General features: G+C 38.8%; 1 protein-coding gene across 3 annotated transcripts in view; it reads right to left on the reverse strand.

Moving 5' to 3' along the window:
• The window catches only part of pbx1a (pre-B-cell leukemia homeobox 1a), an 84186-nt gene that overhangs the window by 11691 nt on the left and 59739 nt on the right, over positions 1 to 12756 (reverse strand). For 2 of the 3 annotated variants that reach the window (XM_051698787.1, XM_051698789.1), the window contains exons 3-6: positions 5171 to 5415; positions 4140 to 4330; positions 3652 to 3787; positions 3263 to 3422 (exon numbers count right to left, since the gene is read on the reverse strand). In XM_051698787.1, the coding sequence (XP_051554747.1) occupies positions 3263 to 3422; positions 3652 to 3787; positions 4140 to 4330; positions 5171 to 5415 (732 nt within the window). The remainder of the gene's footprint in view (positions 1 to 3262; positions 3423 to 3651; positions 3788 to 4139; positions 4331 to 5170; positions 5416 to 12756) is intronic. The other variant, XM_051698788.1, reaches the window with a different exon arrangement.

Raw genomic sequence — 12756 nt, forward strand, 5'->3', positions numbered from 1 at the left:
TATTACATATTATAAAAATATACTAACCTTTCATTCAATAGCAAAAAGTATCGCTAAAAAATTTCGATTTACATTTGACTGTTTTAACCAATATTTCTGTTTGATACCTAATTTTTATGTTTATTAGAGTATCACGATGTTATCATAGCAACATGCTAACATAAAACTCTATTGGAATCAACTGTAAATCAATTCTACAGTGCGCTTATCATAAGTAGCAAAAATGTTTATGCTTGTTAGAGTAGCACGTTGTTAGCATAGCAACATGCTAACGTATAACTCTATTGTAGCCAATTGTGAATCGAACCCTTACAAAAATCGTGAGTTCTGGCAAACTTTCTGCAAATTTGCCGCAAATTCAACACTCGTTCTTTCACATGCAAACAAGCTTTGCGGCTAGCTCTTCATTGTCACCAAAGGTTTGCAAAGTTTCACCACTACCAGTGAAGAGCTGCAAACTTCTTGTAAACATTTGCAGCGAATTGCAAGCTCATTTGCATGTGAAAATAACGAGTGGGATATATGCAGCAAGTTTGCAGCAAATTTATGGTAAGTTTATCAGAACTTTAGATTTCTTGTAAGGGAAACTACCATACACTCCATGCTCGAAGCTGCTACCTATAAAAATCATTATAATCAGTCACTTGAGTCACCCACACAGAATCTTCAGACTTTCTTACGCATATGCACATGCACCTGGAATTGACTGTACTAAAAGAATATCACAAAGCAATCGTTGTGTGCATGCGTCGAACGCTTCCAAATGGGCTCACGGTCAAAAGAATATACTTTCAAAGGCTAGAGCCTCAACTGTCCACAAGACGTACAGTACTGTACAAAAATTTTAGGCACATACAATGTTTCACAAAAACATTTGTCTTAAGATGGTTACTTATATCTTCAGCTTTAGTGTCAATAGGAAATATACATTTTGGACTCCCAAACATTCTTTTTGTAACAGAATAGAACAGAAGAACAGGGAGCTCTGCAACAGATGGCATGGCCCCCACAGAGACCCCCACTGAACATCGAGTCAGTCTGGGATTACATGAAGAGACAGAATCAACTGAGATAGCTTAAATAGATAGAAGAACTGTGGCGAATTCTCCAAGAAGCTTGGAACACCCTATCTTCCAACAACCAAGACAATCTGTGTCCAGGTGTACCTAGGAGAATTGGTGCTGTTTTGAAGGCAAAGGTGGTCACACCAAATATTGATTTAGCCTTTTTTTTTCTTTTTTTTTTTACTGGGATTTGTATGATGTTAATTGATCAATGCAAACTATTTCTGGCATTAGTTTTGAAGACATCCTCACTATGCAACATTTTTCAAAAGTGCCTAAAACTTTTGCGCAGTACTGTAGATACATGTGAAGAAAGGATGCATACCATAGCCTTTAATCGTAGCTAAAAGCATTTTTAGATTAGCCAACTAAAAATATTTAATAAACAAGCACGCAAGGGGTGGGGGGTGTGAAGAACTTTGTGAATGGCGAGCATTACTTGTGGCCCTGCATTACTTGTGGCCTTGCTTATGAGGTCCCATTTCAGTGAGGATGCCACCTATGTAAACAGCTGTCACCAAGGCAGCTTACTAGGTTTTGGAAGAGAGTTCTAGTGTAGTTAAATGCCACAAACATACAAATCAAGTGTTAGTTTAGCTAATAGTTGTTTCAAGAACAATAACAGATGAAAAGGAAACAGACTTTTATTGATAATACTGTCACATCTAAGATGGATAGAATAGTTACACTAGAAGTCATTTAGGATGTGCTAATTGAGTCACATTAGGAATCAAATAATGCTAGTTGTCTTTAATGGAGGAGAGCTCCCTAGATATTTAAGAGAGAGCAGGGCATAACTTAATTCCACTTTAAAAGCCACAGGACACTAATCAAATGTACATGGACCTCTAATCACTTCAAGGCTTTACAACAATGCTTGACAATCTCATCATAATGACATCCAGGAGGTCAGTCAGATAAATGCCGCCGAGCAGGCTGTTACCTTAGGTGTGTTTACACAAGAGATGGGTCGTGATGGTCGACTAGTAACCCAACAATCATGAGTCTATTAGTATGGTTGACTTGTTTATCTATTTTTTTTCTTACACAGAACATATATTTTATACTTTTACTACAGCCATACAAATGCGGATAAATGTCTTTAGCCATTGCGTCATGTGTTGCGCTGTTTGAAAATAACTAGTAATTATTATATGAAAATAACATAAAAATTTAAAAAGACATCTGGGTTCTAATTCATTCTGTTACACGCTAGCTGTTTTTCAATGCAAGAATGTGTCTTATACAATAAGTAAACTGTTCCTAAGGAGTGCTTCCGGTTGGGGTCAGGTGAAACCGAAACCAGCCTAATAATACATGAATACCTTCGCCAACCCAACTACTAGTCAATTTTGAAAAAGTGTAGTTTTGCATAACCCTATTTTAGACCAGCAACAGCGAAACATAGTTTTAGCTAAAGAATAGTTTGGTTGAATTGCGCAATCCAAGAAAAGTGTCTACAGATAGCAAGGAACTAATGATAAGTAAGAGGTGAGTTTTTGATGGTTAAAGAAGCATAAAAGTTTTGTTAAGTGAGCTATGTTGCAGGCCAAGTGCAGAACACGGGAGATTTGATCTAAGATAGTCTCTTACTGAGTGGTACACTAAAGGGAGTGCATTAAATAGACAAGTGTAATATTCAAAACATTACCTTGGTGACTTACTGTGCCTTACAGAATTTCAGCTGGTTATTTTAAAGGTACAGTGTATAATTTCTCTGCCACTTATAGTACCAAATAGAATTGCAATTTGTTTGAGCAGCCAGACACTGGGCAATGTTGGGTCAACCAATTGCCTGAGTTTGGGGCAGGGCTATTTGTTTATCTTAACAATGAAAGATGAGGGAAGTGTTCGGGGATAGCTGTTTGAAAACAGTCATTATTTTTGCAATTTCATTTGGTGCGACAAGTGGTGAAGATATTACACAATTCACTTTAAGCCTGAAGTAACACACAATTATGAGTTGATTCATCATGTCATGACTGCTCATCTTCCAAATTAGAACAACATGAGTGATTTGCAATGACTGCCATTTGTGTTGTTTGTGTGTGCTCACTATAATAGAATTACACTGCAATTACTCTTTTGGAGAAGGACAGAAAAAGCTATAACTAAGTGAGACATTCCAAAATTGGTTTGAAATGAAGAAGCAACATACACATTGTGTTGTTTGTGTGTAGCTTTACTGCAGCACTTACCAGCTGAATTTGGTGTGGAAGGCGAGTTGGCTTGGCTGCCGTGGGTGGAGACGCTGGTTGCGCTAGCTGCGGTTCTGGCGGCGTACATGTTAGCTTCTTCTTGGAATTTCCCAATGTTTTTCTTGTATCTGATCCTCTTGTTTCCAAACCAATTAGATACCTGAGATGACAAACATTTATATCTAAATCAGTAAAAATGTAAGCTGTGAAATGTACAATAAAAAACAAAACCCTTTAAAGATTTCATACCAATTTAACAGCAGTAATTTAAGAGACATTTGGTTTGTTTTTCAGGAGTTCGTGAATATTGAAATAAACACAAAATGTATTCTGTGTCATGATTTGGAGTCAGAACCACTAGTGTGTTAGCGAAGGGTGGTGTGACTCACCTGTGAGACTGTAATGGAGCATTTCTTAGCCAGCTCCTCCTTCGCTTCCTCGCTGGGGTATGGGTTGCTGAGGTGGGAGTAGAAGTATTCGTTTAGGATCTCTGTGGCCTGCTTATTGAAGTTTCTCCTTTTTCGTCTAATGGAAAATGACAGAACAGAGTGAAAGAGAGAAATAGAGATGGACAAAGAGGGAATAAGAAAGAGAAAGGACAAAGCCGGCTTTATTCAGATGCCACAGTGTTTAAAAAGTCCAATAAATATTATTTTCTTACAATCTAATAGTTCTTCTTTTCTCTGTATGAGAACATACAATCCTTCTGACAAGAAACCACACTGAAAATCTGGGATTTAAAATCCCATTAATCACAGAAAAGTTATGACATAAAATTAAGAAGAAATGCTAAATACAGAAGCATTTTCACTAGTAGTCTCAGACTTGTGGACCCCATTGTACACATATAATACTGTATGCACACACACATACAGACCTGGCGTCTAGGAAGCGTGAGCGCAGGATCATGACGGCCTCGCAGGTGCTCTGCTTGAGCTGCATCTGGATGGAGCTGAACTTGCGATGGATGATGCCCACCATGCGCTCGATCTCTTTTGGGGAGATGGGCCGAGTGCGAGACTGCTCCCGCAGCAGGTTCATCACATGGGTGGTGAACTCATTACACGCCTGAGCATGCACAGTGGGGCAGCACATGGATCAATCTCTGTGCATGTAAACACAACTACAGGAGGTGCTCTCCTGCTAAGCACTAAGGCAGGGTCCAAAATCAACACTTGCCAAGTGCCAAATGCTAGAAAAAATTGGCTCACCAATTGTGGACTGTAACTTTATTAGGAACTGTAGCAAAATGTGTGGTTTAAGTCGAATTGAGAATGCCAATATGACAGTCGCTGATGTACTGTTACGTGAACGTGATTCAAATCAAAGACATTCAATACAAACTGTCTACTAAAGAAAACAACTGCTGTGACTTGCACATCTTTTAAGACTTTTACCTTTGTGGATAATTCGGATGTTTGGCTAGGATAAAAAAAATAATATTCTCCAGGATTCCATATGGCCACATAAATATATTAAATATTTCTTGCATTAAGAATCATGCCAAAATGAAAATATGATAAACCAAATCACAACTGGTCTTCACTCTTTTGTGTGAGGTGCAGTTTCAAAAAGAGACAGAGATTGTCTCATCTTATTTATGAGCTATTAGTGACAGAAATGAGCTGCATTGTTTGTCATAAATGTTTTATACAAGAAAAACTGCTAATACATATACTTTAATAAAAGTAATGCAAAGTACAATTTCACAGGCGGTTTAATGATTGGTAGGCCTACATTTTTCGCAATTCACTTGCCATTGGCAGGTGTGGCAAAAAGTTAATTTTGGACCCTGTGTCTATAGTTTTAAACATTTTAGTTTACACAGTTCAGTTCGAGAATACACAGCAGTTTTTTTTACTGTGATGTGACTGTGATGTAGTCCAGACTCAGCAGCTTTTTTCTCACCTGCTCGTACTTCTCCAGTTCTGTGTGGTAGATCTGACGGATCTGGGACAGTTTGGCCCGGTAGTCTGAGTGTTCAGCCGAGTTGTCAGACCCGGCCCCGCCCGCCGCAGCAGCTGCAGCCGCAGCCGCAACAGACCCACCCCCTTTCTCAGGTCCGGACACACCCTCAGCTAGCAACATGTTGTCCAAACGCATGAGTTGAGCATCTGGTGGCTCCTCCTCCGGAGCTCCGCGGATACTCAGTACTGTGAGACAGAAAAAAGAAAATAAAAAGCTGTCAGCCTGTGCAATGCTCTGTGACACACAACAGTTGAACCGGCTTTGGCCCTGTTTTTAACAATTTTAATAAGAGTTACTAGTAATAATACTAGAAACAAAATGTAATAATTAAAATCAGCATTATAGCATCACATTCTCTGCTTATGAGACTTCAAAGAGCTTGAGACTTGATATATGCTCTTCATTTTAATGGTTATCTTCTTTGTGATAAAAATGTGGAACTATAGACCAATCTTGGCAGGTCATGAGATAATAAAACCATAATTTAATTGATTTGCGTTATAATTTTGGATAAACGGTTAAATCTGCTTCCATCAGAGCTCATTTTTGAGGCTCTTCATATTGTGATCTTCACTCATAAAAGCAGAAAAATGTAAGAATGAATAAATTATCATAAAGATTTAATAAAGCCAGAGCTATGCCAAAAAAGAATACTTGTCTGTCCACTGCAGTATTTTCATAGTGTCAGAATCTAAGGAAACCTTTCCTTTTCCAAACATAGATTAAGTTGATATACCATTTAACTCTGCTATTTTATTTATCACAGTTTATAATGGCTCTACTGCAAAGGTGCTCAATTCTGTTCTTAGGTACTTTCCAGCAAATAACACAGCCCTGCTCTAAAACGCCAGCAAATAAAACAGCCCTGCTCTAAAACACCAGTACCTTGATGACCTGGTTCAAATCTGTTTGAATAGAGTTACTCCTAAACTATCCAGAAAGGAAGATTGGCAGGACAGGACAGAGCACACCTGCTGTATTACTGTTTTACTCTGTGTTACTGCATGGCCACAGTTTGATCTTTTACACCAGATTCAGTTCATGCCCTATCTGGGCTCTCATGCATGTTAGCTATGATAACAAAACCTCCTACAGCTACCGGTAAATGGCTTCATATGGTCTTTGTATGGTACTCCTACAACTATATTTCACTTTATAACATACAAATGGACATGTTGAAATTTTAATGTCCATCTGAATGCTTCAATTAGAGTTCCCAAAATAAATTTTCATGACTTTTCCAGTCATTTGTGATACTGGATAAGGAATTTTTAAAATTGCAAGATTGTAAAATTGCACTCACAAAAATAGATTTCTAGCTGGTCAAATATTGTAATATATAATAAATAAATATATCTAATATATATAAATAATATATCACATAAATATACATTTACATAACTTTTAAGGTTTTATCCATTTCATTGTCATTTCTAGGCCTGGAGATCACAATTTTAAAATCCCCTGAAATTCCCAGCTTTTCCATGATCGTGGAAACCCTGATCAAGAGGACTTGCAGTGGGTCACAGTGTACCAAAACAAGAGGAATAGTGTAATGACAAACCTTTCTGTAACCATTATTTTCAGAAAATTCACTTTTTGTGACAAACCAGAGGTTTTCTGGACTTAATCTGAGTTTCACTAAAGAATATTTCCATAAAAAATCTTTGATGAGATTTGGCTTGTCTTTGTGAGGTGCTTTTTGAACATAATTATCTGTTCTATTTTTCTGTGCCACTAGATGTCTCTCCTTGTGCTCTGTTCAAGGAAGGCAGATCAACAGCACCTTCACCAGCCATTCTGCAGTAACAAAGAACTTCAGACAGCACACAAAAACTGAATTACAAATGAATTCACAGACCACCATTTGTACATTTCTCAGTGTAACTGACTAGACAATAAAAATAATTTTCATTTTTGGTTGAACTATCCCTTTAATGCAAACAAAACCAATAATAACTGTAAAATGTACAACTACTGTGCATAGCTTATTACATGTGTAAACCTGCAAAAATTTCATTAGAAGCACTGCAATGCTCTTCCTTAGACACCATTGCATGGTGATGGTGGAGGTTAAGGAAACCAGTGCATCACAAGCTGATTTCAGCACACCAAAACCAATCACCCCAACCGCTTCCAATCTGCCCAGCACTCAGACCACTCTCAAGGCAAATGTCATTGGCTGTCAGAGGGCTCCTGAGGTCAAGAGTTCAGGGCACGGGTTGAGAATCACCGCTGAGGTCAGATTTCTCCAGAGACCGCGAGCAGTACAGCAAACATCCTGCTTCATTAGTGTGTCCTTCAGCAAGCCTTCACGGTGTGATGTGTGTGTGTTTCGTAAAGTGATTATTTTGACTCTATCATTATCTTGAGATCCTCGCTTCAACTCTTCAACAATGACTTCAGCCTATTCTCAACCAATGTAGCTCTGCTTTTTTTTTTTTTTTTAAACCTGACTGTCCAATTTGAATTGTCTGCCAATCTAACGATTTCACAGAAAAAAGCACAACTGTATATCACTACCACAACAACAAGCAAAAAGAGCTAGTCTTTTTTTCCTTTATAATAGAAAGAGACAGCAATGGTGGTATGTGACTGGCGTACAGCATGGGTAAATAAAAACCCAGGCACAGAAAAGGGCTATGTTCATCTGGAGAGGAAATCTAATGAGGCAAATAATGATTTATTCTTTCAAGCCATATCCTCCAGTGCACAATTAAATGCATGAAATATATTAAATAAATACAATGAATACGGATAATCATACAATTCACTTTGCTGTTGCTTAATTACCCCAAACCGACGTAATGCACTTTATTTATTTTGATTCAGTAATGGCATGGCAATCGATTAGGCTGCAATGCTGCCAGGTCTGTGTGCATGCGTGATGAGTGTGTGTGTGTGTGTGAGTGGTCCGTGCCGAATATGCAGCTGATGTGAACTGAGCTGAACTCAACCACCCACAGACAAACATTAACAGTGTTCCGAGGGGCAAATCACTCTCTCTTTCTGTCTTCTATCGCTTTCTCTCTCCCTCATCTCAGCTTAAACAAGCCTAAAGGTTGGCTGATCTGTTGCTGGTTATGGAGGGGTTTGGGGTTTGCAGACCAGCTACACTAGCTTATAACCAGCATGGACAAGATGGGAGATCAGCTAGACCATCTGAAGACCAGCTTGGCCAGATTGTGAGACCAGCTAGACCAGTTGAAGGCCAGCTTGGCCAGGCTGAGAGACAATCTAAACTAGCTGAAGACAAGCTTAGCCTGGTTGGGAGACCAGCTAAGCCAACTGAAGAAGACCAGCTTGGCAGAGCTGGCAGACCAGCTTAAATCATCTTAAACCAGCTAAGACCAGCAAACCATCTTTTTTTTCAGCAGGGTCTCTCTTTTCATTATTTTCTCTTTGCTTCATCCCTCACTTTCTTACTCTCTTTCTCATCAATTATTTTTCCTTTTTGCGTATGCTATTTAACATCATGAACTGCAGCAGTTTTTGGAAGTCTCTAATGGACATTTTCCGTTTTGGATTCTTTTCAGATGTGCCTTCTCCTCGGACAAGTCTTAATTCCACTCTTCAGGGGTTGCTTTCCTGTGCATTTCCCTTTTCATAGCTGATTTGCCAATCAAGAACCCACACAACTATTAGCAAGACCTAATTTCACTCTCTACACTTCTGATGGAGCAAGCCTGGTATTCCCAGTGATATTCTTGAGAAAACTCACATCTTATTCATGTTTGTTCAATTGGAAATTGTTTTAAACATGTGGTAGACCATAAGCCTTGTAATCCTCCTTTGGAGCAATAAAATGCTTTAGTTTAGGCGAGACGTGGTGCAAACACAGTCAGGGGCTTCAAGCTAGGTTTAGTCAAGGAGGTTTATCTTTTCAATGGCTAAAGCAAGGCTGGTATCAACTTCAGTGAATTAAGTTGGGAGTCAAAGAGTGAAATGGATTTCTGCTGAGACAGGAGGATTTGGCCTGATTTTGTATCTGAAAGACAGACATATGGCACACAGTAGACTCCCAGCTCTTTAGTTTTCTTCAACAACTCCTTAAAAAAGAATGTGAGAACATTTTTGCAGAGATGCTCAGCATTGCTATGAGTCACACTATGACAATGAGTATATTTACAATGCAGCACCACTTCAAGTGCCTTACTGTTTTTATAGAATGGTTACTAATTAATACAATTATATACTGTAGCACAAACATTTTCATTAACACTTTATTAAGCAAATACAAGATAAAATCCCAGACCTATGTAGGACCTTGCTAAGCTATCTGATTTGGGTACTGCACAGTGATACTGTGTTCAAGTATTTCACATCCTAGCTGTTACTATATTGTGTATTTTAGCACAGCTACTATATAGTGGAATTTAGCATAGCTATTTTGTGGATTTTATTGACCAATCAGCATCCAGGACCAGAACTGTGTTTTATATTGATCCATGTTAATAATATGTTAGCTATCTATTTTATATTTAAGTAAGTTTACAGTAAGTGAGTTGTTTTGTTCCTAAGTCAGAATTACAGTGCTGTGGCTAGCATGGCTATAAAAAGCCAGAGATGGAGTAATCGTCCCTCTCCGGCAAGTTTTAATTGAACAGTGACAGGAGACAAATCCCACCTCTCTCTGTACTCATCTATAATTAAGCTGTGGATGGAGAAGGCCTATCAATGACATCACACTGTGTTAATAGCACAGGAATGAATGTCCACACATACAAGATACACTACACTGTAATACACCGATCAGCCACAATATTAAAACCACCTGCCTAATATTATGTAGGTCCCCCTCGTGCCGCCAAAACAGCACCAACACGCATCTCAGAATAGCATTCTGAGATGCTGTTCTTCTCAACACAATTGTACATCAGTTATCTGAGTCACCGTAGACTTAGTCAGTTCGAACCAGTCTGGCCATTCTCTGTTGACCTCTCTCATCAACAAGGCATTTCCATCCACAGAACTGCTGCTCACTGGATGTTTTTTTTTTTGTTTTTAGCACCATTTGGAGTAAATTCTAGAGACTGTTGTGCATGAAAATCCTAGGAGATCAGCAGTTACAGAAATACTCAAACCAGCCCATCTGGCACCAACAATCATGCCACCATCCAAATCACTGAGATCAAATGTTTTCCCCATTCTGATGGTTGATGTGAACATTAACTGAAGCTCCTGACCTGTATCTGCATTATTTTATGCACTGCAGCCACACGATTGGCTGATTAGATAATCGCATGGATGATTGCTGGTGCCAGACGGGCTGGTTTGAGTATTTCTTTAACTGCTGATCTCCTGGGATTTTCACACACAACAGTCTCAAGAATTTACTCTGAATGGTGCCAAAAACAAAAATATATCCAGTGAGGGGCAGTTCTGTAGATGGAAAAGCCTTGTTGATGAGAGAGCTCAACAGAGAATGGCCAGACTGGTTCAACTGACAAAGTCTACAGTAACTCAAATAACTGCTCTGTACAATTGTGGTGAGAGAGATGCGGGTTGGCGCTGTTTTGGCGGCACAAGGGGAACTAAGCAAAAAAATACAAAATAACTGCCAAGCAGCCTCTTTTTAATGCTGCACAATCCGCGAGGGGAAATTCTTCACCACAGGAAATCCATTGTGCGAAATTCATGATCGTGCAGATTCCCATTGAGATGACTGTATTTTGCTCGCGGCATTCCGCTGTGTGAAGGTACGTGTGATGTTGTTTAAAACCTGTATGACTCTCTTCCTTGGAAAACAAAAGGAGACACTAGGCAGAATGTTAGTCTCATTCATTGTATCTTTCAGCGACTGAGTAACATTCTGCCTATCATCTCCTCTTGTGTTCCAGGGAAGAAAGTCATATAGGTTTAAAATAACATGAAGGTGATTAAATTATGACAGAATGTTCATTTTTGTGTGAACTATCCCTTTAATTTTGTCTCTTGTCATTTACACTAACACAACCGCGATCCCATAAAAACTAGACAGAGAGACAAAACCAAAAAGCCAGGCAGACAAAAAATAAATAAATAAATAAATAAAAAACAGAAAGAAAAAAAAAAAACAGAAACTGCAAACAAACCATGCCGGCACTATTTTTCATATGGTGAAACTGCCCAGTTCCCCTCCCTGGCCTCAACTCCCTGTGAGTGCCTTAAATGAAAGCATGTTTAATTAATGATGTTGAAGTATTCTGTCACAATTAGGAAGATGTATGGTCAAACAAGGCGCTTGTGATGGCCCTGACAAGGATGATGAAAGTTTGCCTTCCTGGACTGGCACTGGCAGCCAGCGCTGGGCCCTGGAGCCCCTCCAGATGCAGTCAATACAGTAACCCGAGACATGAGATCCTCAGGCAGACACATGCAGTCAGCCAACAAGCATCTAATGCACCTAGCTAAACAGCAGAAGACCAAAGGGTTTTACCAGTGCTTCACACCAGTCAGGACAGAGCGTAGAGTAAACATGATGGTAAGCCTGCTAAAAATGGTCTTGGCTGATATTTCAGTGCATTTGAAAGATTATTTACTGTCCAATCAATTCCAGGGAATTGTTATTACATACCATGAAAAATCATTGTAACCATGATTTCCAACAAAATCAGAATCAGCTTTATTGCCAGGTATGCTTATACATACAAGGAATTTGTCTTGGTGACAGGAGCTTCCAGTGCACAACAATACAAAACAGCAACAAGACATAGACAATAATAATAAAAAAAAAATATTAAAAATTGAATAAAAATAAATAAATTCAAATTGAAATTGAATAGAAACAAGTATATATAGAATACACAATAAGGCAGTATATATACATATATATACATGTACATACATACATATACATACATATATATATATATATATATATATATATATATATATATATACATACATATATACATACATACATACATACACATACATATATTCACATATACACACACAGACACAAACATACATACATTCACACATACATAAACGTAGTGCAAAACTAAATACAAATCTGTTATATACAGTGCAAGGGAATGTAATGGCAGAAGAAGTTGAATGTGTTGGATAAATATAAAAAGACTAGACTGTGATTGCACATAATTATTGCTCAATGGGGCAGTTTTAACTGTTCATGAGATGGATAGACTTAGCGAAAAAAACTGTTCCTGTGACTGACGGTTCTGATGCTCAGAGCTCTGAAGTGTCAGCCAGAAGGCAACAGTTCAAGTGGGCAGGGTGAGTGGGGTCCAGAGTGATTTTTCCAGCCTTTTTCCTCACTCTGGAAGTGTATAGTTCTTGAAGGGAGGGCAGGGGGCAACCAATAATGCTCTCAGCAGTCCGAACTGTCCTTTGTAGTCTTCTGATATCTGATTTTGTAGCTGAACCAAACCAGACAGTTATTGAAGTGCAGAGGACAGACTCAAGGACTGCTGAGTAGAACTGGATCAGCAGCGCCTGTGGCAGACGAAGGAAGTTCAACCTCTGCTAGGCCTTTTTCACAGTGGAGTCAATGTGGGTCTCTGACTTAAGGTCCTGTGAGA

The sequence above is a fragment of the Myxocyprinus asiaticus genome, chromosome 5 (assembly GCF_019703515.2).
Source record: "Myxocyprinus asiaticus isolate MX2 ecotype Aquarium Trade chromosome 5, UBuf_Myxa_2, whole genome shotgun sequence".
Taxonomy (NCBI): domain Eukaryota; kingdom Metazoa; phylum Chordata; class Actinopteri; order Cypriniformes; family Catostomidae; genus Myxocyprinus; species Myxocyprinus asiaticus.